Source organism: Puntigrus tetrazona, chromosome 8 (genome assembly GCF_018831695.1).
Source record: "Puntigrus tetrazona isolate hp1 chromosome 8, ASM1883169v1, whole genome shotgun sequence".
Taxonomy (NCBI): Eukaryota; Metazoa; Chordata; class Actinopteri; order Cypriniformes; family Cyprinidae; genus Puntigrus; species Puntigrus tetrazona.
In genome coordinates this window covers 14,211,164-14,238,756 of record NC_056706.1, presented here as the reverse complement: position 1 = coordinate 14,238,756, position 27,593 = coordinate 14,211,164, and the positions used below count along the sequence as shown (strand labels likewise).

At 37.7% G+C, this 27,593-nt stretch overlaps 2 protein-coding genes across 7 annotated transcripts in view; one reads left to right on the top strand and one right to left on the bottom strand.

Annotated features, from left to right (window-relative positions):
- slc20a2 (solute carrier family 20 member 2) overlaps positions 1-13,401 on the top strand; it is a 33,689-nt gene extending 20,288 nt beyond the window's left edge. For 3 of the 5 annotated variants that reach the window (XM_043247237.1, XM_043247240.1, XM_043247239.1), the window contains exons 7-11: positions 987-1,196; positions 1,291-1,900; positions 3,019-3,204; positions 5,268-5,352; positions 9,665-13,401. In XM_043247237.1, coding sequence (XP_043103172.1) covers positions 987-1,196; positions 1,291-1,900; positions 3,019-3,204; positions 5,268-5,352; positions 9,665-9,829 — 1,256 coding nt within the window. In that variant the 3' untranslated portion in view covers positions 9,830-13,401. Of the gene's footprint in view, positions 1-986; positions 1,197-1,290; positions 1,901-3,018; positions 3,205-5,267; positions 5,353-6,825; positions 6,911-9,664 lie in introns of all 5 variants that reach the window. The other 2 variants (XM_043247238.1, XM_043247241.1) reach the window with 2 other exon arrangements.
- A 291-nt stretch (positions 13,402-13,692) lies between these two features.
- mapk4 (mitogen-activated protein kinase 4) lies at positions 13,693-27,547 on the bottom strand. 2 transcript variants are annotated; one of them, XM_043247235.1, is made up of 7 exons: positions 27,093-27,547; positions 24,676-24,749; positions 23,646-24,226; positions 18,069-18,213; positions 17,605-17,766; positions 17,322-17,523; positions 13,693-15,424 (listed from the first exon to the last, which is right to left on the bottom strand). In XM_043247235.1, exons 3-7 carry the CDS (start codon positions 24,186-24,188, stop codon positions 14,455-14,457), a joined length of 2,022 nt encoding a protein of 673 aa, XP_043103170.1. In that variant the 5' UTR covers positions 24,189-24,226; positions 24,676-24,749; positions 27,093-27,547; the 3' UTR covers positions 13,693-14,454. The 2 variants fall into 2 exon arrangements, with proteins under 2 accessions (XP_043103170.1, XP_043103171.1); XM_043247236.1 differs by having other exon boundaries at positions 27,315-27,547.
- Between the last annotated feature and the right edge of the window lie 46 nt (positions 27,548-27,593).

The window sequence follows — 27,593 nt, the reverse complement described above, 5'->3', positions numbered from 1 at the left end:
TTTGTTGATTAGGGATGCACTGATATGAAGATTTTGGCCGATGCTAATATAAGTGAATATATTATTTTATTCAAAATTGCACTACCATTTCATGTTTGGAGTAGTGTGTTTTTTTTTTTTCTTGTAGAAAGAGATAAATACTTTTATTTAGCGAGGATTCATTAAGTTGATTACAAATGACTATAAAGACATTTATAGTGTTACAAAAAGATTTTAATATCACATTAATATTGTTGTTTTTACAAGTTTCTGCTCATGAAATAACCCTAAAAATAGAATTACATTTTCCATTAAAAAACTGTGTTAGGCAGCACCACTGTTTTCAATAAAATGATAAAATATAAGAAAGGTTTCTTAAGCATCAAATCATCATACTAGAATGATATCTGTATGGTAATGTGATGCTGAAGAATGGGGTAATGGAGAAAATGCAGCTCTGCATTACATGAGTACATTTTATAATATATTTAAATAGAAAACAGTTATTTAAATGGTAATACTTAACAATATTAGAAATATCAGCCTTGAGCTTTAAAATCTTGCCCAAGGGACCCCTAACTATTGAACTTTTAAAATTAAATATTAAAAACTGAAACCAGTCATTACTTTTTAAAGCGCATTACTTTGTTGTATCAAAAATAATTTAATAGAATTTAATACATTTAATGATAACATACTTTCCAGTATGACAATTTTATATTTAATTAGCTAAAGATTAGATTTAGAAGTATTGCTACATTTTATTAATACAGCTTTGAGGTCATTAGATTACTGCAAATGTAAAAAAATGTCAGAAATACTGGATATGAGATAATGCACAATGAAATATCCAATATGAACTGGTATGATAAAAAAAAACATGATGAAATAAAATACTTGCTAATAACCAAAATTATACTGATATATCATGCATCCCTATTGTTTATATCTAATATGACTTTCGATTTAATGCTTTTTTTTTTTTTTTTTTTTTTTCCCCAAAACAGGTCGACTGAAGAAAGAGCATGCTCTTTCCCGCATTTCTGACGAAAGTTTGGATAAAATCCCAGAGGAAGAAGAGGAAGCCCCCGTGTTTAAAGAGCTTCCAGGTGCAAAAAGCAGCAATGATGCTGTCCTGCCCCTGACAGAGGAGTCCACAGGAGAGCTGAACAGCCTGGCTAATGGAGGCACCGTCCTGCCCAACGGCAGGGTTTATGGTACGCCAAAGTACCCATTAAAAACAAAACCATCAGAGCATGTACCATTTGAGCTGACCTCATACGTTTCTTTAATTAATTTATTTTCTATCAGGTCGCACTAACTCCATGACCAACGGCTGCCTCAAGTCACCTGTGTCCAACGGGGGCTTCAGCTTTGACGGACACATGCGAAGCGACGGCCAGGTCTATCACACCGTTCACAAGGATTCTGGTCTCTACAAGGACCTCCTACACAAGATCCACCTGGGCCGCCTGGAAGACGAGCGCAGCGGCTCGCGTCCCGACAACAGCTACCGTCACCTCCGCCGTAATAACAGCTATACCTGTTACACAGCAGCCATCTGCGGCATGCCGGTGCAGCCCCTGATGCGGTCGGAGTCCAGCGCCCCTCCTCCAGAGGACAGCGAGAAGCTAGTGGGTGACACGGTCTTCTATTCGAAGAAGCGATTGCGCTATGACAGCTATTCCAGCTACTGTAACGCGGTCGCGGAGGCTGAGATCGAAGCGGAGGAAGGTGACGTGGATGTGAAGTTGGCAGCCGATAAAAGGGAGCCCCGGGCCCCTGCTGAAGCGGTGCTGGAGGACTGTGTCGACGAGGACAAGGAGGAGAAGGACAAGTCACAAGTCTTCCTGCTCTTCCACTTCCTGCAAATCCTCACCGCCTGTTTCGGATCGTTTGCGCACGGTGGGAATGATGTCAGGTACGCCACTTTATTTCTTTCTAAAGCAAGATTAATAGATTATCTTGTGACGGTGCTTTTTATGTGATTTAATGTTTTCTTTTTTAGTTTTTTTTTTTTACTTTTTAGCGTGCTTTGCGATTATCGAGTTCAGAATAAGACCTACTGTACTATTTGCACCATTTTATCACATTCCACAGCATTAGTTTGTCCTGAGAACAAGCCCTCAGTTCAGTGCTCGGATCTGGTTCACGGCTCTACAGATGATTTGGCACATAACCAGACTTCTAAGGCTGTTAAGGCCAAAGTGAGACGTGGCCATTAGTTTAGGCTAACTTCAGCTGCTTAATGCCTGAACAGTTAAAATCTTTAAATTGGTTTTGTCGGTGACATAATTCGATTATTGTGTTTGTATTTAGTGTGAAGTGTAAACCAAGTTTAAAGTTCAAAGTTCTCCCTCAGAAAAAAACGTATTAAAGCTGTCACTGGGGCAGTACCTTTTCGAAAAAGGTAATATAGAGCATGTTAGCACATATTGACACGCATGTATTTTTAATGTCCTCATATGCACCCTTGAGAAGCAAATAAGGTACAGATGTTTGCCTTTTAAACGGGTACTGCCCCATGTGACTTTTCCACTGTTAAATCAATAGCAGCACAAAATGAAATGATTATTTAATAAATGTGATTAGAATTTTTAATAAACCCATTTTATGGTAATATTAATATTTATAGTAATTATTTTTCATTTTTAGTTTATACACAAATTTTGGCTTTTTTTGTATTAAATTGATCGAAAGTGACAATTTTAATAAAGATTTACATTTGAAATGCTGTTTTTTTTCAACTTTCTATTTATCATATAAATGCTTTTCAAAATAAAAAAGTGCTTTTTTAACATTAATAAATACATCAAATCAGAATATTTGACTGAATTCTGAAGAGTCATGTGACACTGAAGACTGGAGTAATAACTTCTGAAACTTCACAGGATTATATCATCATGGGAAGTTTTTGTAATCGTCATCTATTTTGGGGCAGAGTTAAAATACACCGATTTAAAGACCGCTTGGCTTCATCTATGCAGTTTGTACTGAAACCTCGTTCCAGTCACTTCCTTTTGTTTTTTCATTCTGCAGTAATGCAATTGGTCCACTGGTGGCCCTGTGGATGATTTACGACCAGGGTGGGGTGATGCAGGATGCGGCCACACCGGTCTGGCTTCTGTTCTATGGCGGCATGGGAATCTGTGCAGGACTGTGGGTCTGGGGTCGACGGGTCATTCAAACAATGGGCAAAGACCTCACTCCCATCACCCCCTCCAGGTGAGATCAGCCTTTTGTCAGAGAGCTTGATGTTTGTGCATGATAATTAATGCATGGGCTCCTGTTGCATGAAGATGTGACGATTAATCCACAGTAAAAAGTCTCCTTAAACCCAACGCACACGTACACTGTACAATTTTGGCAATAAGTTTGAACCTCACTGGCATTATATTGTTCAATCTAAGAAGCAGCAATTGGAAAAGCCAGGAAAATTGCAGTGTGTACAGTGGGCTTAGGATAAGTGGCCTCTTACAGTAAACCCATAACAACAACACGCAGTTCGTCTGGTTTATTTCTGACAAAACAAAAGGTGTCTGTCATTTCCTGTAACAAGTGGAAATTGTAGAAGCGGAGGACCGGTTTCTGGTGTAAAAAGCTTACAGAACTGAAAGCTTCAACTTGGTCTTAGAGCAGTGCTGAGGTGTAATTGTAGACTACCGAAACGGAGCATGTGCTTTGGCAGCAGGGTTATAACAGTTTATCTGATATTGAAATCTTGCTAGATTAGTTCAGTTTATCGGCTTTTCTCCTCTCTCGTTTGGGTACTTGCCCTCAATCCCTCTTTGTGTTACCACCACAAATCGGGTTAAATATCACCGTAGAATGACCTTAATTTAAAATTTTAGCACACTTTTTAGAATAAAGGCAGTTTATAGAGACCGGTCACCGTTTTGCACTCTCAGCTCAGAACTGCCTGGGTTTGCTAAATTTAGCAAGACACTTGTGCATACGGCCTCAGCGACCTTGCGTTCTCTTAGTAACAAGACAAACTGTCAAAAACAAATGAGCTTGAGTTGATGATCAGAACAAAGGCTTTCCACCCTATAAAAAGAAGTGCCGTCATTTTGTTCTGAGAAAGCGAGCAGCAGATCTCTTTAAAAGGGATTGCTCGTTGTTTATGGATTTCTAAACACTGATACACTGAACCGGACACTACTCCAAACCACAATCCCAAATTATTTTATAAGAGCCTTTCAAGCAAATTATTTTAGTGTGATGATGTTTCTTGAACTTGACTTTTTCTCTTTTTTAGGCTTGTATTAGTTTTTCTGTGATATTGACACTGGTGACAAGAATATCATAGAAAATACTATAATATCACAAATGTTGATATCATAACCTTATTAAAACCCAATAAGAATTATATTATTGTAAAAAATTACTCATGTCTTGATCAAAGATTTTGTCAATATTAATCAGAAAATGTATACTTTATTAATGAGGTTCCCAAAATATTTTTTATACATTTAAATAATGTATTGGGAATTTTTATTTATTTTTTATTAAATTTTTTTAGTAATGTTTTAAATTATTACACAAAAAAAGATTAAATTAATTTTGAATTAAAAAATGTAAAAAAATAAATTAAAAAATGAAATATTTATTTGAAAATGATTTAGATTTTCTGAAGCAGTTTCTTAATGTGCGAGTGTGTGTGTGACTGGTCAGAATGTCCGCTGAAGGGGTCACTGTATAGTCCCGCATGACAATCCAGTCTATACTAAGTGAGAGTGCATCAGGTGGCCGTGTTCTCAGTACCATGCCCTCACACAGAAATAACAATCAACATGACCTAAGCATCTGTCGTCTTGCTCACTGGTGTTTGATGTTTGTTGACAGGAAGGAGTTGTTTTTTAACCTAGGGAATAGTAAAGTATTTAAACTCGCTGTTAAGATGGGTTTGAATGATTTAATGGAAGCCTTGCTTATGCACAGTGTATATCATACTGACATGTTCATGCTGTCTGTGCGTTTTAAGAAGCCGCAGGAGAGTTTATCAGCACAATCGCCATGTTTCCACCTGCATGCATGTACACGTGTCTGATACATGCTTACACGCACATACGGACATATTTAATAGGCACAGAAAACCTGTCAACCTTGTTTTCTCGTTACTGCACCACCTTCATGTCCTTGTGGACTTTTTGCATGCCTGTTAAAATGTTTCCGCTCCTCCAGACCTGCATGCTGTACTCGCCTCTCTCAGCAGCATGCATTGTCATTATTGGTTGAACTACAGGTGTAACTGTATAAAGTTGTGTTTTGTTGCCCTCCCCCCGCAGTGGATTCACTATTGAGCTGGCCTCAGCGGTCACTGTTGTTTTGGCATCCAATATCGGACTTCCAATCAGTACGACACACTGCAAGGTAAAGATCGGGACAGAGCCCAGCTGGCCCCCTTTAGGTTATTGTGTGCACACCACCAGAGAGAGGAGGGAGCCGTCTGTTTATACGGGGGAACGAGAAGTGCCCATGTTAGCTTTCAGCATATGATGCTATTTGTTACTGATAAATAATAACATCGATGCTCAACAACTTTCCACAAATAGGGTGCTGTGCTTTTACAAAAAAGAGATAAATATCATGTTTTACTCTATATTATCACATAGTCAAATGTTTTGATGTTTCTAGACCTTAACTCTAATCAAAAATTAAACTCATATAATCAAATTATATTATTTTATAATTAAAATTGTACAAAAATCTCTAATTTTCAATTTTTTTCATTCCATTTCTCAATCATTCCAGTAAACATTAAGGTATATACATTGAGTTAAGTAATTACGTAGAATTTTAATTTAATGACCATTGTTGCTATTTTAACTTAAACTTAAAAACAACTGTTTAATTGATTAATAAATAAAGCTGAAATATATAGATATAAGTATTAGATGGAAAAACTGAGAAATGTTGCTTTGGCAAATAACTGAATATATATTTAAGTTGAAATAGTACATTTACTAAAACTAAAATTGAAGTAAAAATAAAAGATATGAAACTTTTTAATGAACAAAATATAGAATTAAAGCCAAATTCAAAGTACCAATAATGATGCTATTAATATATATAATGCAAACAATTATAATTCATAATGAATAAATAATACTAAAATAGCACTACTGTCAAAAATGTGACTTAATATTATTTTGAATGTTACATTTCTTTTTAATGAAGTTAAGTACAGAATTGTTACATAAGAGTATTAATTTTGTTATTGTTAAAATGTCAGGAAATCACATAACTCAAATGTTATTGTTTAAATTATATTTAGTTTAGTAAATCTAAGTAATAGGGTTGAAAAAAAACATGTAATCCCACATGACAAATAGAAAACAAAGCATATCATAAGTGCACGAGCAACATTTCTCTTTTTCCTGAAATTGACAATGACATTTGATGTATTTTTAATCAAGATTACTGTTGGCAGGCATCCTAGATTCTCTGATCTCATCCATCCAGTTACCGATGCCATTGGTAACCGTTTCTAATGGTTTTAAAGCAACTTTACTGCACACTGATGTCAATCCAAGGACAATGAACGCTCTCATCAAGGCTAAGACGGTTCTCTCAAACCCTTTAGAAATGAAGACGAGCGCTCCCTCTTCTCTCAGACGTGGCCTTGGTGCATACAGGATGAAATAACTCTCTTCTCTTCACAGATCTGTGTTAAAGCGATGCTTCACTACATCGTCTCTTTGTCCCCTCCTCATCTCTCTCATGGCATGTTGCTGTGTATTTGTCCGTGTTTGCTCAGGCCACTGGTGTCTTGCTCAAAGCTACGTGTGTCTCTTACATTTTGTTGTGTTTGTCTTTGTCTTGTCATTTGTCGTCTTTTCACAGTGGATTTTGCATTGAAGTAATGAGCGCTCTAACAGTGCTCGTTGCCTCAAATGTGGGCGTTCCTATAAGCTCCACCCACTGCAAGGTATTTGTATAGTAGTGAAGCTCTGGTAGTGCTAAACTCCACCCCCATAGCTTCACTAGCGTAATCAGCGAACAGCCAATCACTGCTCACCTCTGCAAACATGTAACCCCATGATTGCAACTTCGACTCACTTATGATTCATTCTTTTTTTCATCTGCTTAGTCGTTTTAAAGAAAAAGCATTAGTCGAAGTCTGTATGCTTTTAAAAGGTACTGTGTAGTGCATACATTTTAGTCCAGATGCTAAACATGTTAACCAAACCATGCCACTTGCAGCGATTCCATTTAAAAGTAGGTGATTTCTCCTCATTAGCATTGATCAACAGCCTCAACTGTTCACATGAACCTAATACCTGACAGAAATGTGTCTAGAAATCAACACAAACACCTGTTTGCTTTTTGTCGCTACACATTCCTGGAGCACCAACGAGCTGACCTCTATTTATTCTCTGTTCTCTTGCGTGTGCTTTGTGATGTTTTTGTAGGGGTTTGGGGATGCTTTGTGATTCAAGGGCAATCAAGGGCTTAAAGCATGTTTGACTTCAGACTGATGCCTCATTCGACTTCGTGACCTCTATTCAGTTTTTTAAACATCTTGTAAAATCTTTCGAGTGTTTTAAAACCTGGATTGAGGTGGAGGGAATGAGCTTCGGTTTGGGTTGGGGCTGTCAAGATAACATGGTAACTTGGTGAGGTTTTTAAAAGAATATATAGATACATGCATACAGTAGTCGACATTTGAGTTGGATCAAAACCTTTCATCAAAGCGCATTAAAACAATACCCGTTCTTGTCTTAGGCTAATTTTGTTGAACTTGTATGTTCCACTTCAAATGTTAACTACTGTGTCTGTGTTTGTGTGTATATGTGTAATATATATAAATAAACACACACACACACACACACACACACACACACACACACATATATATATATATATATATATATATATATATATATATATATATATATAATTACTCTTTTTAAACCAAATTACCATGTTTAAAAGTGTTGGCTTTGTAAGTAGAAGTTTAGATTATCGATTAATGTTTATATCTTATTTTAGCATCATTTCAATAATGAAAGTATTTTAATGGTTTCAGTTATAAGGTAACAATAACAACACTGCTATTGACTGACAGCTTAATTTAGGCTGTCTTTTAACCCTGTCACCCAATATGGCATTGAATTTTTTTCTTACGTTTTTATTTTTAAGGTTTAATGAAGGTTTTTCCCATGAAAATGCACAATTGGAACGCACAAACCATCAAATGTTGGCAAACAGGGTCGCATTCAGAGCTTTCATCTGCTATAACGTAATGCGCTTGAGTTGTCCTAAATTGTCACTTTTCCGGATAAATATTGATTTGATTAATTCACCTGAATTTCTGCAAATAATTAATTCATAATCTTTATTCAATTGATGGTTTTAGAGTTATCAGCATTACTATTGCGAGCGCGTCATGTCTTTGTGTCCCAGCATCCAAAATATGAATTGGCAGGCTGTTGATATTCAGATGAGCTTTGTACATTTTGAAGCTCCTTTGAATATTAATGGCCAGAACATTAAAATGGGAACATTACAGAAACGGAGAAGCCACATCTTCATCGGGTTTATATTGATTTCATCCTCAAAAAAAAAAAAAAAAAAGTCTTGTTTGCCAAACAAATTCACAGAAAGGTCACGACGCTTGTCTTGATTTCATGGATTAGTCCTGGCTCAAGCATCTTACATGATGTTCGAGTAGATGAAGGGGGTTAAATCATGGGAGAATTAAAGGCCTGAAGTCTTTTATTCTCTGTTGTTGACTTTGGGTTGACTTTTGCTCCAGATTTAGCCCCCCTGTGACGGAGGCTTCAGTTACACTGACCGTATAAGAAGAGCCAGATCGCTCTTGTATCTAGAACAGCACCTGTCACCAGAACCCCTGAGTCACACAGCATGTATGGAAATGTTACTCCTCCTGCTGCCCTCTGTTAGGCAGGACGTGACATGACTTTGCCTCTCAAGCAAAAGAAGAACATGACTAATGCAGCACAGGGTAATGGCTTTGTTAAAAACACTGGCCACTACACTTTAATTGTAGATCCCCCCTTCATGCAGTGTGCAGACAACGATGACCCAGATTTTAGCAGGAAAAGAACTCTTGATTTCAAACCTTGCAGTGCTCCGTGTTCTCTAACTAACCCCTACCGAGGAGTACGCAGTTAATCAAATCCATGTATTTTGTTATTTCAGAAGAGACATTAAACTCAACGACCCTATGAAATCGAAATGTCTAGCTTCGAGGCCATGTAGATATTGTTTAGTTTAAAAGAAATCTTAATTTATGGCCTGTTAATTGATGAGTAAATGTATGCTTTTTGTTCATCTTTTTTTTTTTTATATTTATGGAGCAACATCAGGGTTTAGTAAATTGAAAATATCTGTTTAAGGCAGGTAGTGTTTTGGTTTAAACATCATTTGAGGAAATAACCAAATATAATCTTTTCAGCATTCGCTATAAACCTTTATAAAGGCTATTGTCCTTAATAAAAAAAAAAAAAGTCAATGTAACTTCAACAGAAGATTGAAGCAGGACAGGAACCTATGTTTTTGATTTCATGGGGTCTTTAAAATGCCTTTACGGGGATAACAGAATACATTCCATAACGATCGTATCTCTATTTCCACCCTGAAGAATGAAATCCACATTTTATTGTTTTCGTATTTTCGTGTCATGCTACTGCTGATTGAGCCTTTGCTGTTGGTGCAGGTGGGCTCAGTGGTGGCGGTGGGCTGGATCCGCTCCAGGAAGGCTGTAGACTGGCGGCTCTTCCGGAACATCTTCCTGGCCTGGTTTGTGACCGTCCCTGTAGCGGGCCTCTTCAGCGCTGCTGTCATGGCCCTGTTCGTCTACGGCATACTGCCTTACGTTTGAGTTGGAAAATGGGGAAGAGAGGGAGGTATAGGAAGGTAATGATGAAAAAATAAAACCGAGACACAGACAGAAAAAAAAAAATCAAGATATAAGGGGACAGCCAGAGGGTGGGGGAGAGTCTTCAAATGCTGCCTGGAAAAGCATCCAGAATCCTTTGACTTAAATATCCTTAATCTTGTCAAGAGTATTTATTTCCGTTTCATTTTTGAAAATTGTTTTGTTGAAATGTTACCATAAGCCGTAAATCTTTGACTCGTGATTTCAAACGGTACATTTTCAAAGTTCCAGAAAATAGCTCTCTTACATTTGTGGTTCTACATGTTCAAGGGAGTAAACGGATGGAGGACAATGGCCAATATCGCAAAAAAAAAAAAATAAAAAATCAGTACATGAAGAATGGGACTAGAAAATCGGTTTTATGGCACAATTCACAGTATATTGGCACAAAATATAGCTACTAACTACTCTTGGGCCTCTAAATGTAATGTTTTCAAATGTATCATGTGTGGTGAAATCGCACCTTTATTCCCATTCGCTAAGAAAATGACACTGAGAAGCATCCTGCTGTTCAAAACCTACATTAGCTGCATTGCTAAAATCATACCTCAGTCAACCCTCTATGCCACATAAAAGACAAGTGACGAAACTGTGCTATCTCATTATACATGAAATATTATAAGATAAAATCATTTTTTTTGTAGTGGTTAATGTGCAAGAATTCCCTGTTCTTTTATTGTTGTATTTATTTTTAGATATGTTACCGTTCATACCTTTTTTTAAAAAAACACAAGGTGTGAAGACTAAATCATATTTTGAACTATGTATGCTACTATAATTTCTACTGTGTATATATTCAGCTATGGATTTTAGATTTTTAGTTTTGTCTTATTTGGAGGTCTTATATTGTTACATTTTAAGGAGACTTTAGACCAGGTTTGGTAGTTGCATGAATGTATGCTTTCCAAGCATATGAAAAAAAAAATATTATTTTGCTACGACAAGACGCTACATCCATAACCCCGTCAGAGTATATCAAAAATAATTCTCCCATCGCCTACCCTAAATGATCCTCATATCAGTGAAAACTAAAACATTCACCAAGGAGTCATATCTGAGGTATTACATTTTAAACTTGCATATCAATAGGTGATTTTTACCCATTTGATTTATTTTTTTAATTTTTGAAAGATTAATATCCAAAGATTGTGATGATCATGTTTAATTGCCGTACTCTTTGACAGTGTTTGTATTTACAATCCAAACAATTTCTAAACTAAAGTAATCAGTTTGACTCTGTATTGTGGATCGTATATAAAGAATGCTAGTTGTTCGGTCTAGCAATAATATATATATATATATATATGTTCTTAGAGCCCAACGGATGATGCCAATATAAATACCTGTATGTGCCGGAAAAGCCAAAATCACTTAAGGTGAACCCATAAAACCAGCACAAACACACACAGATTTACCCACGTGACACACAAGATGTATTGAGAGGCAGTGTTAGACGCCAGGCCTGGCTATCGGTCAGTCTCAGTCATCCAGATACTTGATTCCGCCTCACTGACAAGCCTTCGGTACTGATATCACATCGAGCTTTATCTGAAGAGTTAGCTTAACATCAGGTCGCTATGTGATTCAACGGCACAGATGCGCCATATATCAAAAAGGTCGAGACGTAACAACCCATTTGTGGCCCTGACTCTACAAGAAACCAAAAAGCCTCATGATTTCAGTCCAAACTGGCCAGGCTCACATCAAATGACTGTGTGATATCAGGTGAACTGGGCTTAGATGTTTGTCAGACGCCGTTGTAATCTGCCTCTGGATAGTCGCCAGATTTGGAAACCGTACAAACGCGTGGCTTCGAACCAATGCAAAGTGTTGCTGTTTCTTTCTCTTTCTTTTTTTTTGTGTATTACTTTTATTTTTATTTTTCATCAAGAACAAATCTATGCTTATATGGCCATTTGCCTTGTAATGTTGTGCTTTACTGTTTGTTGGATACAGTAACTTCAGTACTGTGGTGTTTACATTGTAATCATATTGTAGAATAACTCATTGCAGTTGCCTAAAAATGCCAATCAACTAACTATTAATCAACAATTAAATATGAAATAACCAGGCATAGTGCAAAGGTGTTTCATGTCATTTTGTGTTTTGGCAGTGTGAACCACGATGATCTTGTTACATCACACTGCTATATGTAGTACACAACTTTACATGGTGGATATGATTAAAATAATAATAATAATAATAAAAGAAATTAATAGATATAAATTTCATTAAACTATATTTTTCTACATAAGTTCTACCTGGGTGGTGACTTCTCACATGGAGAGTAAACTGGGCTCCTGAGCAACAATTATATTGAAATACCGGTAACTATAATAAGAAAATTCAGTGCTGAATACCACTGAACGATTTCTTAAAGGTGGTTATATGGCAAAAGTGTCTAAAAAGTTCAGGCAGGAGGATCATAATGTGGATCGGTTCCATATATCCATTGTTTTTTTTTTTCCCTGCCCAGGGACGTCTCTCCCTTGTGTGAGAGTGAGCGGTTGTGAGTTGTTAAAATTTCATGATTATTTTTTGAAAAGTAAGGCTGAATAACTTTGTAATTTTGTTTCCCTGAATTGCAATATTGAGCTGCCAGAGCGAGGTTGATTTGAACCTCCACCAGCAGTGGCGATAACACCGTTTTGAGTCAGACAGGGGCACAGCAAGATTCAGTAAAACTTTCTACTAACCCGCATCCGATCATTTGCATATTCGCTATGACTTGGTTTGGTTTTTAACGACACGCCAGCAAAATCCTCCACATGCGCAATAAAAAAAAACATTCTTCACACAAGTTCTCGCGCTAACCTGAGCACTCGGAGAACGATTAATATATATATATTTTTAAAATGGAACTGACTTTAGTTGTGTGACGCAACAACGCATTTATTTTAATGTACGGTATTGTGACGTTGTAGCACCCCTCGTGGAAATACTGAGAGTTGCGATTCATTTCCGAGTCACGTCCGCGTTCAGGAATTTGCGTAAACAAACGAGGCTGCAGTAGTTTGGCCGCAGAGTTAGTCTTGAGTTACAAGTTCAGAGGTTGGCATGCGAACCGGCGCTACACCAAATCACGTCACGTTACGATTGGACGAATCTAAAGAGATCACTACGTAAAACTGGCAGAAACAAAATCGGCCGTATCCTCTACCAGTGTGTTGATAAAAGGTTTCGTAACCGTTCTTGGCAGCGTAGTGGCATTCTCCCGTAGTGTGCTAATATCATTTATTAAGTTTCCATGTTCTTATCTGCACTTGAAAATAGAATGTAGCCCAATCCTCTGCTGGCCTGCTGATTGCCTGCTGTGTGTCGTCTCTATTGCCATGATGTGAATGCTATGCTGTTAACTGTCTGGTAACATCTTAAGACAGGGCTTTTAACAAACCCCCCCCATATCTGCATATGTGCTGTATTGCTGTTTCCTTTCTTTTTGGAACTTTTTTTGTGAAAGTTGTCTGCATTTTAACCAATTAAATTATGGGAATTAAAATTACAAAGAATAACAATCTGCCGATCTCCTGTTTTCATTTTGGTGATTGATGTTGTAAAGATAAAGATGTGTTGGGGGGCGTCTATTTGGAAGAAGAAATCTGTAGAAATGCCCTCTGCAAAGTGTTTAATTGACTGGGTCGGACTAATCTATAGTTCTTGTCAGCTTGAACGGGACCGCACTTAAATACCTTCCACCGTTCATATTTAAATAACACTTTGGATCAGCAACAAAACGTACCATATACATCATGGTGGTCCTAACACTGGAGCAAATCTGGTGTAGAACGTAGAATGATGCAGGCCACTGAAATGACTCGAGTCTTTATTTCATTGTGAGTGAAAACCTTTTAAATATATTTATCAAAAGGGCCATATTTAGCCAACATTGAAAAAAATACTCCTGTTACACACTTTTAATTATTTAATACCGCAATGAACTAAAAACTATGCAGACTAAAGTTATTAAATGACAAAGACAAGACGATTAAAAAAATCACTCTCAGCTCAAAGCTTTTAGTAACGTTAAATAAAACGTTTTTGTTTCAAATTTATAGAGCGCATAAAGAAATATAGCAATGGGGGAAATTAGTTAGGAGGAAAAAATACTTTTAGGGGGAAAAAAACTTACAATTTAGTTTCACCAAAATGGTTAAATGCTTTTTCACAAAGAAATATGGGAAATCAAGTATGAGAGCACACTGATATCCAGCAAAAACAAATTTAAATTGAGAGACTGCAAAAGTTTCTCGGAAGAACTCAATTTTTTGTTTGTCGAGAGAGAGAGAGAGAGAGAGTTTCAAAAGGGAAGAATAAAGATTTCCCATCACCATGTGCCCTCAAGGCTCCAATCAAATCCTATTTGATATCTCAGATGTCTTTTGTCAGGTTATTCTCATTCGAGAGGTAAATACTTCAGATTTCTTCTGCGATACAGAATCATAGCCTCAGGTAATAAATCAACATTCTCAGGAAAAAAAATACTGTCCCCAGTATTTACATTCATTCATTCCATTTTAAATAAGTTGCGCTAAAAGCAAAATCGTTAAATAAAAAGTCCGAGGTCTCCTCTACCAGTGCTCTTTATGACACCCGTGAGCCTTGACCATCTCAGGCGTTGGAGTTTGTGTTCTGGATGGTCTGTGATCTGAAACATTGTGAACATGACTAATGCTGCCCGTTTTAGGAGCGTCCGAGTTCTCCGCCAACACCTCGCTCTGACTACACAGCCTCAGAGCCTGAGAGATGAACACGTCCAGGTCAAAATGTTCTTCCCCGGAAGGATCCATCTGCGAGGGCTCTTCGTCGTTCTCGCAACGAATTGAGGAGGACGGGTAATTTCCCGGACCGTGATGAGGTGAGGAGGGAGAAGAGGGCAGCAGAGACGGAGGAGCGCCGAAGAACGGGTTAGGACTCCTCCTGCTGTCGTGAGGGCTGGACAGATCCAAAGCCGCTGGGATCTGCATGTGAGAATGAGGCAGCATTGTAGGAGACAGCGGCTGAGGAGGGGAACACGGGGAAGGGAGAGCTTCTTGAGGAGAACCGGGCGAGTGGAGCCCAGACTGCGTGCTCTCCACCCAGCGCGAGATCTCCTGGAACAAATCTCCAGGCTCGCTGAGAAGCTTCTCCACGCTTCCCCCTTTGGGAGCAGACATGCTGTTGTGCCTCCAGTGGGACAGGTCCAGTATCAGCTTGGGTTCGGAGTAGTGCTGCGGCTTCCCTTCTCTCCACGCGATCTTATCCAGGTAAGACGGAGAGCCCACTTTGTAGTCGCAGGAACGGCCGCAGTCCAGCTCGGTGAACTGTCCGCAGACGCGTTCCAGAGACGAGTGGGACTGCTCCAGGAAGCGCTCTGCTGAGCTGCTGTGGGAGTATTTGCGCGGGTCTACCTGAGCCTCCTCGATGTGGGCCGCTGAGCTCGCTCGTGGGTCTCTTTGGACTTCATCCTCTTCTGCCTCTCCGAGTTCAGAGACGCTCTGCATGCAGCCGCACTGCTCCTGCTGCGGCCAATACACGTCTGACGATAGGCTCCCATCATACCTAGGGGGGAAAAAGAATTGATTATTCTTTACGTTTTATAATATAAAGCACTGTACCACCAGCATAAAACATTAACAGCATATTAATAATTATGTAACATATTAATATTTATATATATATATAAACAAGCATTATTAAATTAGATGTGCATTTTCATTTATTTTCTTAACTAGTAATTTAGGTTTTTTTTATTTACTGGATTAACATTTAAAGTACATAAAAATGGTTTAAAATGTGTGGTCACCAAGAATGAAATTATTACTTTTATTTAGCAAAGACACCTTCAATTAATTAAAGGTGATTGTAACATCAGTAAGAGATTTCTATTTCACACAAAAGCTTTTTTATGAACTTGATATTTATCAAAGAATTCTGAAAAAAATAATGTTTTCAACATTAAGTAATAAATCAGCATATTAGATTGATTTCTGAAGGATCGTGTGACACTGTAGAATGGAGCAATGGCTGCTATCGGAAAAAAATATAGGTTGAAAAATGTTTTAAATTGTAAAAGTATTGTACAATATTACTCATTTCAATCTCATAAATGCAGCCTTAATACTTAAAACAATACATTTATTGACCAACAATTAACAAACTTGGTGTCGACTAATTTGATCAAATTAATCAAGCTTGTTTATGCTATCAAATATCTGAACCTTCCTTAAGCGCATTACTTTAAGTGTAAATGTTATGTTTGCAGGCAAATAATGAAGTTGGTGGTAATGAAGACCATCTGTGACATAGACATTCATTTCTTTTTAACAGCCACTTTTATACACTTTTTAAGGAGGCTGATTTCTGTTTGTGATCTTTGTTCACCTCCCGGTGCTGGCTGTGATCAGTAATAGAAGAGATTCTGTCAGATGAGCCCATATGGCCAGCGAGAGGACAACAATGACATTCTTATTAAGTTGTCACAGAGTCCGCTATGAGATATAATTATGCAGGGGTTTAATAAGTTTCTATATTTGAACCGTCTTCTACATCACAGAGAGGTCCTCTGGGCACTGCAGTACCCATCTGTGTGAAGCGCCTTTTACATGACCCTTGTTTTCACTCTTCCAGCGTTTATGTATCCACAAACTTTTAACGATCAAACTTTCATCATTAAAGTAGCAGCAAATGAATGCAGACTTTAATTTGTTCTCCAAAACTTTTTTCTTGGTTTCATTAATCTCTAGTACTCAAGTACTGCATTTTATTGGGCCAACAATTACAGTTTTTTTTATGTCCTTTTACAAGTGTTGCGCATTGTACCCACATGGTAACGAACCCATTTCTTTGCTTTTTAAACACATATGATAGTAAAATGCTTAATGCTCATGTAAAAAAAAGAGAAATATATATATATATATATATATATATATATATGTGTGTGTGTGTGTGTGTGTGTGTGTGTGTTAAAATGTTACTGTTAAACGTTAGTCTTTAAAATTATTTAGTTATTTATATGTATTATTTCGATTTTCACAATAATTTTTGTAACGAGGTGCTAAAGGGGTAAGTAAGCCAGTTATTAAATATGATTAGAACGAAGATTTGACTTTATTTAAAACTTTACATTTATGGTTTGCTCAGCTATCCCAGTTAAAAAAAACAAGTACACTTCCATGATGTGCTCTAATTTCACATGCTATTTTTTACACATAATATGCTAAAAATGACTCTTTAGTACTTAAGATAAACGTAAGTGTACTCAACTGTGCTGATTTGAGACGCCATGAATATGAACTAAAACTGCACTTTTAACATACTACCTTTGTATTTAGTACTTGGTTTTTGTTTTTTTTTTACCTAGGATATGACATCCTTTATTAAAATATAATAAATGACAGACCCTGTGTGTCTCGGATCTGTGTCAGCAGAGAAAGGTGGTAAGTGTGAGAGGCTGTACCTGTCCCAGTGAGAGCTGAGAGCGTAACCGTGCTCAGTGACCAGACTGTCCTCCAGCTCGTCCTCTATGCGAAAAGGCTGCAAGGAGACAGGCTCATCCTGAGGACACGAGTATCTCTGCAGGTATGTATGAGACAGAGCCGCTTCTGCTGTCAGCCGGTCCATGGGGTTAAAGGTGAGGATACGCTCCAGGAAATCAACGGCTGAAATATGGAGTCGGTGAATAACGTAGCTGATGCATCACAGTATCGCGCGTGTGTTAAAAAAAAATAGGTTCGGCTTACCTTTGTCCTCCACCTCCGGCAGGAGTTTTCTGAGTGACCTCTTGACCTCCCACCCTTGACCTATAAAACAGGGCATGACCTTCAGCAGTTCCTGTCTGTCCTCCTCTCTAATAACAGGCACAGTGTCCAAAATCAGCCGCATCTGCTCCAGTTCATGAGCACCTTAGAAAAGAGAAAAAGGGAGGTTTCGCGACTTTGTCCAGTACCTTGATGTTAGCTTTAAAACTATTTTTTTTTTTATATATATTCTTGACACTGCTTTTGCCGCACGAGTTGATCAGTCAACGTTTCTTTTTACTTTACCACACATAGCCACTAGAGGACGCTCTAAGACTTAAATCTGGATAATAAAGATTGATGTTCTTGTTTCTCAAGTGAACCGCGAGATCTATACAAAACCAATAGAGCAGCAGAAGCACTAATGACAACTCTTTGCTCGTTACTGAGCTCTGTTCTGGTCTCACCTGCAAACAGCATGCGTCCTGAGAGCATCTCGGCCAGAATGCAGCCCGCGGCCCACATGTCAATTGCTTTCGTGTAGTTATTTGGAGACAGCAGCAGTCTTGGTGAACGGTACCATTTAGTGACCATTCCCTCTGACAGATATCCCTGCGAAGAAAACATAAAATGTCAACCGTATATAATGTACTTAACTATGAAACGGTGTACTTAACTTGATAATAGCCATTTTTGTTGTCTTTTTTGGAGGTTGACGGCCTAAAAAAGGGAAAGAAATCTAAAATTCCTTAGATTTTACAGAAAATTAATATACCTAATACTATATATTTATATTATACTGTTTAACTTTATTTACAAATAAATGCAGCATAATAAATTAATAAATGCATATTATTTCCATTCAAAATAGCTGTTTTAATATATTTTATAATGTAAATTTATTCCTATGCTGGCAAAGCTGACTTTCATGATCTTTCAGAAATCGTTTTTATATGCTCGTTCGATACTCAAGAAACATTTATTATTATTATGATTATTATTATCTATTTTGACCACAGTCGTGTGCTTATGTATTATTTATGTGAACCGTGAGACATTTCCAGGATTAATATAAAAATAAAATCTTTTTCAACTAAATCTAATTTTGTAAATGGAAATGTGTTGCATAAATATAAAAAAAAAGCCATGTGACTCAGCATCAGTGTAAAGTCTGATGAGAAGCAGCTGATGTACAGTAACCCTATGACTCCCAATACCCCCTCCTACAATCTCCTTCAGCTCATCCTTCCTGCCGTCCTTCATCCTTTCCTCTTCCTTCTCACCTCCCACTCTCCCCCTGGGCCCAGGTGATGAATTATTTGTGAGATTTTAGCAGGCAGCCTCAGTAGGGTGGATCTGAAGGGTGATGGTGACACAAATGAGAATGATATTTACATATCCGGCTTACAAAGAGAGCCTTTGTCTTCTCACTGGAGCTGATTCGCTAAGACCTTTGAAACTGTTCGCAAGCCAGATGAGCAAAAACTGAAAATGAGCAATATTAAGAAAAAATGGCATAAATCAGACGTGCTGACCAAAGAATGTCTGTGATGCTGGTTTTGTTTCTTTGCGTCTTCTGCGGTCAGCATCCCACATTTCACCACCCAAAAGTCAAGAAATATGATCAATCAATATTTTGAAAAATGTTACAATAATATTTTTACATATTAATAGAGCTATTTTCATTTTATATTTATATAGAAATGCTGTAATATATAGTTAAAGGTTACCAATTAAAAAAACGAGCACCAAATCATCATATTGATATTCAGTAAATTCAGCTTTTCTGTTACAGGAATAAATTTCATTATAAAATAAGTAACACTTATTTTAGACTTAAGTCTTGGGCAGCATAGGTATATTGTAGCAACAGTCAACAATACATTGTATGGGCCAAAACATGTAATTTTAATTATTCCAAACTTTTAACACACTTTAAAAATGACGGTAAAAGACTTTAAAATTGCTTCAGCAAAAACCTGTTGAATGGTTAACGGTAAGTCCTCCTTACTATATATGGTGAAGAAGGTCTATGGTAATACACAGTTTTTGGAAGTGAAAAAGAATGTTTAATTTACATAATTTTTCATTTTAAATTGAGTAACTGTAAATTGACATTCCCAGAATTCCCTGCGTTATATTTCAAAATACATTACATCACCTGCTTTTGGTGGTTATCAGTGTATTACAAAGGTACAAAACAAAGGGAATATTACAAAATTGGTATATTAACCTTATATCAGCTAATTAAATTATGTTTTTTTATAGGTTAACATACAGTGCATTTAAATTTAAACCGCAAAACCTAAATGTTATTACTTTGTTTTTTTAGAAGAAAAAAAAAAATAGCATGGTAGTGTAATATTTAAATAAATGTATTCATTGGTTTCAAGGTACCAAGGCAGTCTTCTGTTAAATCTGTTACAAAGATAATCATTAACCTTTTAATCTATGGACTATCTGTTTAAAATAGTTGCTTACGCTGGTCAAAACATGTTAAACGAGCTACTGAACGGGACAATTGGCCCACTGGTTCTTTATTTAAATTATAGATGACGTTCAGTGTCCACATCATTTTTATTCTCCATGTGGTACTGAAGGAATACAACCATCTGGGGCCCTTTCAGTCGCCTGCCTGCACTGCTAACATATGTGGATCCAGATGCTTCCGTGAATCCAAAGTCCACTTATCTGTGATCCTCTAGATTTGGGAACTGAATGTTCCCTCCACGCTGAGAGGGGAACAGACGCTCTCAGCACTGAGTGGCAGAGTTGCAGAAGCTCGCTCTGTGAATGGGTGAAAGGAACTACTGCCCTTAATTCACCGAAGCCTGCTGCACAAGCAGAGGTACAATGAAACACGGATGATTATTTGGACTAATATCGTGCACCTTTATTTTAGAAGGGGGAACAGGTGGCAGTCCAGGCTCATTTTGTATCCCTGGTATATGAAAGTATTTTCTCACAAGTGTATAACCGTATATACTAGGGTGGTTTACCGGTAGAGATGTACATGCTCACTTGGCTCTGCTGTGCTACGTGGTTCCGAAATTGTATCGTTTGCATTGTGATTTAAAAAAAAAAAAGTGATCTTAAACGCAATCAGAGCTCATTCTGCTAGTACTGAACTACTGAGTACTGAATGAGAAATTTTTGGCCTTGAACGGTTGAATACAAACACTTGTATGTATTCTCATAAACACAGCAGGTCTTAAGAGAAAGCTGAGAAACGCATGTATATCAGTGTATTGGATTCGGGAAGCTCTTAAAGTGATAGCAGTTTGATAAATATACAAATTATATTTAAATTTAATATACATTTAATTTTCACAGTGAAGAATATGCAGTGTTTTTATACATTTTATTACTTCATACAATGTAGCATTTCTTATTTATTTGTTCTACTGTAGTTATTTTGTCTTGTTGCTTGTAGTTAGCTACTTTCGTATTTATTTAATCACATATTATTACTTTTTTAGTTTTTTTTGTTTTCTAGGCTAGTAGTAGTTTTTTTGTGATACACTGGTGACAAGAATTATGACCTTATGCTAATAAAAAAAATTATAAGTGACTACGTGACTTTTGGCATGTTTTGCATTGGTTATTTACATACACCGTTCAAAAATTCAAGTTGGTAATATTGTTTTTTTTAAACAAATTAATATGTTTGTTTCATTACTAATCAAAATAGTAAACACTATTTATTACAAAATATTGAATAATCTTTCTATTCGTCAAATAACCCTGGAAACGAAAATATGGATTTCATACAAATATTAAGTAGTACATCATGGATACAAATATAAGAGTTTTTTACTGCCAAATCAGCATTAGTTGTTTATTTTGTATTTCTATTTTTATTTTTTATATCTATATTTGGTGTTTTTTTTTTGTTTTGTTTTTTTTTTGCAAGATCTGGCAACGCTAGGTCTTCATTTTGAGAATAGCATTTTGTCTATTGTCTGCTGTCAGTATGTCTATTGTTTTGCATTTAAACGTACAAAAAAAGACTTTCTTGCTTAAAATGTCTTGCCTAAATGTTTGTGTAATAAGTGTGGTCAAAATATCCAAAGCCACTGAGGAGATAGCAGCTTTGACATTTTGATAATATATGCATATTTTGAGTGACACGAGAGCGCAGGGATGCTACTCTTAGAGTCTGCCATCTCAGCTATCTTCCTCTCAGCGCATGGCATTTTAAACGGGGCTCCTCAAAGAACAGTCCTACTATAATTTCCTGGGCTGTTTTTATTCTAGCTGCTCCTTCAATCCTAAACCATGACTATCCCCCTTCCCCGATCGTTCACCCCACCTTGTCCTGTCTGACACAAAGCTCTCCATTCATGCTGTCCTCCCAGTCTGCTAGTGTTACACAGTGAGCTCTGCTGAATAATACAGGAGCACAAGGAGACAGTAAAGTGGCACATTAATCTTTCAGCTCCCATAACATCAAGATAATTGTTCAGAATTATCGTGTAACGCAATAATATAGCGTTAAAGTTTGAACACATCTATGTGCAATGCACGGAAATATTAAGTAACTGTAGATTGTAGTTGTGCTTATTTATGGCCTGGAAAATATCTGCATAAAACAAATCATTATGCCAAAATTGCATTAATCAACAGGTTTGAATACATTATTTGGGGTACAAAACCAAAGGCATGGAAGAAGGTTTTGTGATGTAAAAGAATTTAAACTATCTTTAGATAGATGCTGCTTCAAAATGACTTACATATGCAAAATAATGTAGGAAATTGTTAAATCTTAGCAAATATTACCGTTTAAAGGGGTAGTGCACTCAAAAATGAAAATACTGTATGTAAATTTACTCACACCCATGTTGTTCCAAATGCATTTGCAAGAAGACATTTTGAAGAATCTTGATAACTAAACAGTTTCAGTTTTGGAAAGACATTAGGTTGAGTAAATGATGACAAAGTTTTTTGAGTGAACTATTCCTTTAAGACTCGTAGCCGTTTAAACTTATCACAATGAAAACCATCACAAGGCTGATTGAAAGCAGATAATCTAAAGTACTTCTGTTCCTAAGGAGGTTAGGTTGAAGATGAAGCTGTAAAAGGATTAATATGTCATTATCGTAACAGCCTGCAGCTCATGATAATTGATAGGAAATGTGATTCTGCTAATCAAGGGCAGACTGTAACTGCAGGGTGAACCACGAAAGCTCATATGACAGTACTATACTTACTAACATCTAAGTGCCCCAGATTGAACTAAAATAACCAATTCTTCACAGTATTACTTAGTTTAAACCACGCTCTTACAAAAAGCACCCTTACCATTACACTTTTCATATATACTTGGTAACCTAAAAAGAATGCCCTTGTACATTTCCAAAAAAAAAAAAATTCACCAAAAGTAGTGTAAACCATGACTGCATAATAAACACCCGAGTCAGCTTTGATAGGACCCAGCCTGTCTTTTTTTGACTAACAACAACACAGATTACTTTCATGTTTAAGTGGCCAATAGCTAATGCAGAACTGATTTGTAATTATTCCCATGTTCCCATTTTTGATGGAAAAAATAACTTCTTCAAACCACAACAATAAAAAAACATATGTATTGATTAGCATTATTTTTTGTTTTTATTTTAATTTTTTGGTTACCCTTTCTAAACGTTATAAAGCAGCTGTTTTGCCTTTTTGAGCAATTCCTAATTGTTCAGGCAATCATTATCATGTAATTACTATCAGACGAATGCGCTAATGACAACTAAATGATCACAAATGTTATTTTATTATGTTTTTATTATTATGTTGTATTTTCCTGCCGTTTTCGGAAATGTCTGATTGTAGAGTTACACATTCACTTAAAAAAGTAATTAACGTTACAAAGTTAATTAGTGAAAACAGGTGACTATTTATCAACCTGTTACTATAGCACTGACGAAGAATGAAGCTACTGAAAACAAATATCAATCATACGCCTCATTAGGAACTACTAGGGAGCACTTAGATGCCTGTCGCTCCTCCGAGTGAAGCGGTGCGTACCGCAGTGCTGTGACGGCTGCGACTCTTACCTTGTGCGAGTAATGTGGGTCGACGATGCGAGCCAGACCGAAGTCTCCGATCTTCAGCAGCATTTGCTCGGTGTTGATAAAGATGTTCGCTGGTTTGAGGTCACGGTGCAGCACGTTGGCCGAGTGGATGAACTTGAGCCCACGGAGCAGCTGATAAAAGAGCAGGGTGGCGTGTTCCGCTGGCAGCGGCCCCTGCTCCAGTAACCGTGCCAGGTCAGTTTCCATACACTCTTGCACAATGTATATCGCTGACACGTGGGTCAGGTCACGCGGCAAAGGGTGGCCGGACGGCCCCAACACGTCGTACACCCGGACGATGTTCTCGTGCTGGAGGCGGCGGGTGATCTTCACCTCTCTCAGAGCGTGCTTCATGCTCACGGCGTCTCGCATGACCAGCTTCTTGACCGCCACACGCAGACCGCTGCGTCTGTCCACCGCGGAGAGGACGAGGCCGGACGCTCCCGTGCCGAGAGGACGCAGATCCTGGTAATGTCCCCCCAGGTCAAAGCCATATCGGAACGGGGATGCGTTCTGCCAGGCCATAGCTTAGAGAGGAGCGATTGGGCATTGCCTGTGAGAGGCTGCAGAGAGTGAGGAGAATGATAAATAATGGCCAAATAATGCTATACATTATTACAAAGCTATAAGAAACGCCAGATTATTTTTATTACGATCTACAATTCGAACCAGAGCTGCACGATGCAACATTTAACCCTTCTTCTTGAAGATCTTACACCATAGCTGCACGCTATCAAAGCAATGGGGGCACAGTCCTGGGTGGAATACAACTCAACAAACACCCTGGTACAGGGCAAGTGTTTCCATAGCAACATCCCACAGTCAGCCGGTGCCTGCTGCACACAGCAAACTCTCTGAAACGCAGTCTCCCAGGATTCATCTCCACCCCAAAAACACCATGTTATATTCAAACTCAATTACACCCCTGCACTGGAGTTGGAGGTCCTCTGATGTCTGACTTTAACGTTAGAGGCAGGTGAGTTTTATTTATAATCTAAGAGCTTTGACTTGCCGTCTCCGGCTCCAGGCTGTCCTGTTCCCTCCATGCTCCTCACGCAGCTATGTGTCATGCTTCTGATGCATTCCCTTCAGTGGAGAAAAGGAAAGGGAGAGACAGAAAGCGGATGAACCGTTAGGTACCGATCACAATTGCAATTAAAAACACGATAAAATGCACATTTTTACATTCATAGCTTTTAAAATGTTTCAGCTTGGTGGTTTTCTGCATTGTTACATAAATATGCATCTCACTTTCTTGTTTTTTTTTTTTGTTTGTTTTTTTTTTTTCCCTTTTTAGCTGGCTCTTAGAGCGCAACTGTGCCCACACACTTTTTCAGTGGCCCTTGATCCGGAAGTCTTTCTCCCATTTATTTTTCCCATAGGGAATTATAAACAAAACAACAGAAAACGCCTCATCCGTGAACCAAACCAGTCAGCTACATATGGTTAATTTAAAACAACACGCTTTGATTTGAAGCAAAAAAAAAAACGTAAAAAAAATTTGACAAATGCACAAATGTATGAGAGCTACAATCTCAGAAAACACTCAAATGACAAATTAAAAAGATGGAGAAATGTACAATATAAAAATATTGTTTTAAATATTGCATATATCGACACAATATATTTTATGTTTGTGGTTTGTGTTTGTGTGTATATATATATATATATATATATATATATATATATATATATATATATATATATATATATATATATATATATATATATATATATATATATATATATATATATATATATATATTAAGACACACAATTAATTTTGTAATCGCAATTACAATTTTGAATGCCACAATTATGCAAAACTGTTCAAAAGTGGCAAATAATTTAAGTTATAAGTTATTATTGTTATTCTGTGTGCTTAAGATGTGTTTTTTTCTTTTTACAGTTTACCTTAAGGGTGTTTTCATTGTTTTAGTATAATGTTACAATACCATTAATAGTTTTTTTATCTTCAGTTCAGTGTATAATTGACACTTGAGGCGTAATACTACAGAAACGCAGCTTGTTCATGTCCATGTAAAAATATGGCATGCAGTTGCTTCAAACTATGGTATAAACATCATTCTGTGTAAATTGTGATAATCATAATTAACAATTACAATTACAAATTCAAGGGAAAATTATGATTTTTGTCAAAATACATGAATTTCCTCAAAATATACGTACATTTTGAGAGCCTAGGGAGACTAAGTCCATTCTGTCATTTGCAGTGCCTTATGGGAAAGTTGTCAGCGCTTGTTTTGGCACAAATTGTTCGAAACGGTTTGGTGGAGATTACTCTGAAGAAACACGGTTTAATAGCGTCGATCATTCTGCTGTTAAACACAACTGTTTTAAAAGAAAATGAAATCTGCAAAATTAATTGAGCTAACAGATTCAACAAAAGCATATAGCATTGTCTTGAATGTGACATAGAATATTTAAGTTGAATAAATTATTAAAAAAAAAAACATAAGGGGAGAAGAAATGTAATTTTTACTTTAGAAAACGACTGTTGCACTCCACTACTTTTTCACTCTGTACTGACACCTACTGGCCTGAATGCATGCAAGTTTTTTTTTTTTGTTTACAACTGCAGCCTCTTCCCAACCTTTTAAATGTTTTCTCTTTTCCCTTTTCTCTCACACTACACACCTCCACTTAATAGATATCGGCCATTGCTTGTTTACTTCAGATGTGCTCGTATTATGGTTATGGTTAACATTATAAGCATTAGTATTATGTTATATATATATATAATAATAACTCGTCAATTTGCATAACACCACAGGTAATGCGATGTCAACGGGGTGGCATCCGTAAGAGGAAAAAAAGAGAAGCTTTTCCTGAACACATACGCCGAGAGTGCTTGTCTCTTATGATAATTTATTGATTACAAAAAAAAATGCTGAGTGCACGGAAGAATGTAGTAGAAACCGATGGACCAGACTAGGTGAGCCAAACTTTATAAATAATGCATATGACTATGGCGCTGACCGTGCAGGCGGATGCAATTTATTGTTGAACGTTAGAACGAAATGCATACATTAATTCTGCTCGTATTTACGACAGCGTAAAATAACAAAAACGGAGAACTTGTTAAGCCAGGGAATCGGGCTAGAAAGCACAGATGAAGCCGCGGGTCCAGCTGAACACACAATAGGCAGCGCTGCATTCATTCGCCTTTGTGTGACAATAGTAACGCCTGCATTTGCTTCTGAAATTGAACGGATACATACACGAACCCGCGCGCATTACAGTACCGAATAACAGCGGTTTCACCCGCAAGTGCATTCAGAAGTGACAAAAGAGCCTGTACGCGTACGAAACACAGTCTGAAATCAGATTTTGACAACACTATTTTCTTATCTTCCGGCCCATCCGCGGAGAAAACTACAAAGGCAGCGATGCTCCCGGATCTCTTACCGTCGCCCGCCTTTGTCGGCTGCTCCACGGCTCCGCTTTATTTGTGTTGGGAAAAAAAGAAAAACGAACACAGTTTTCCGTCGGGAAAGTGGTGTTTTCGTAGTTCGGAGTTTGTTATTGAATCTTGGCACTGGTGCAGTCCGGTAGATGGGTGTTTTAGTCGCTGCCGCTGCCGCGAGGAATTTTCCGTGCGCGTTATCGGAGAATAACATTAGATCTTACCCGCGATAGTGTCACCGGGAGAAGCCGCCGAGAGCGCGCTGCTTTGAGACACGCTGCATTTGTTTGGCCGCCAGCGTCCCTCTTCCAGTGTGGCTCTACAAGCTTTTCTTTGGCGAAACTCGCTGGTGCCCCCTCGATGACGTCACGCCCCCCGTCCGCCCGTCAGGCGGTGATCCTGACACCTGCGCGCTCGTGCAGGACAAACACGTCCAGCGCCCCGGCGTCCGGTCCGCAGGTGGGCTTGGCCGCTCGGGGCATCTGCCTTTGACATCCAAGTGC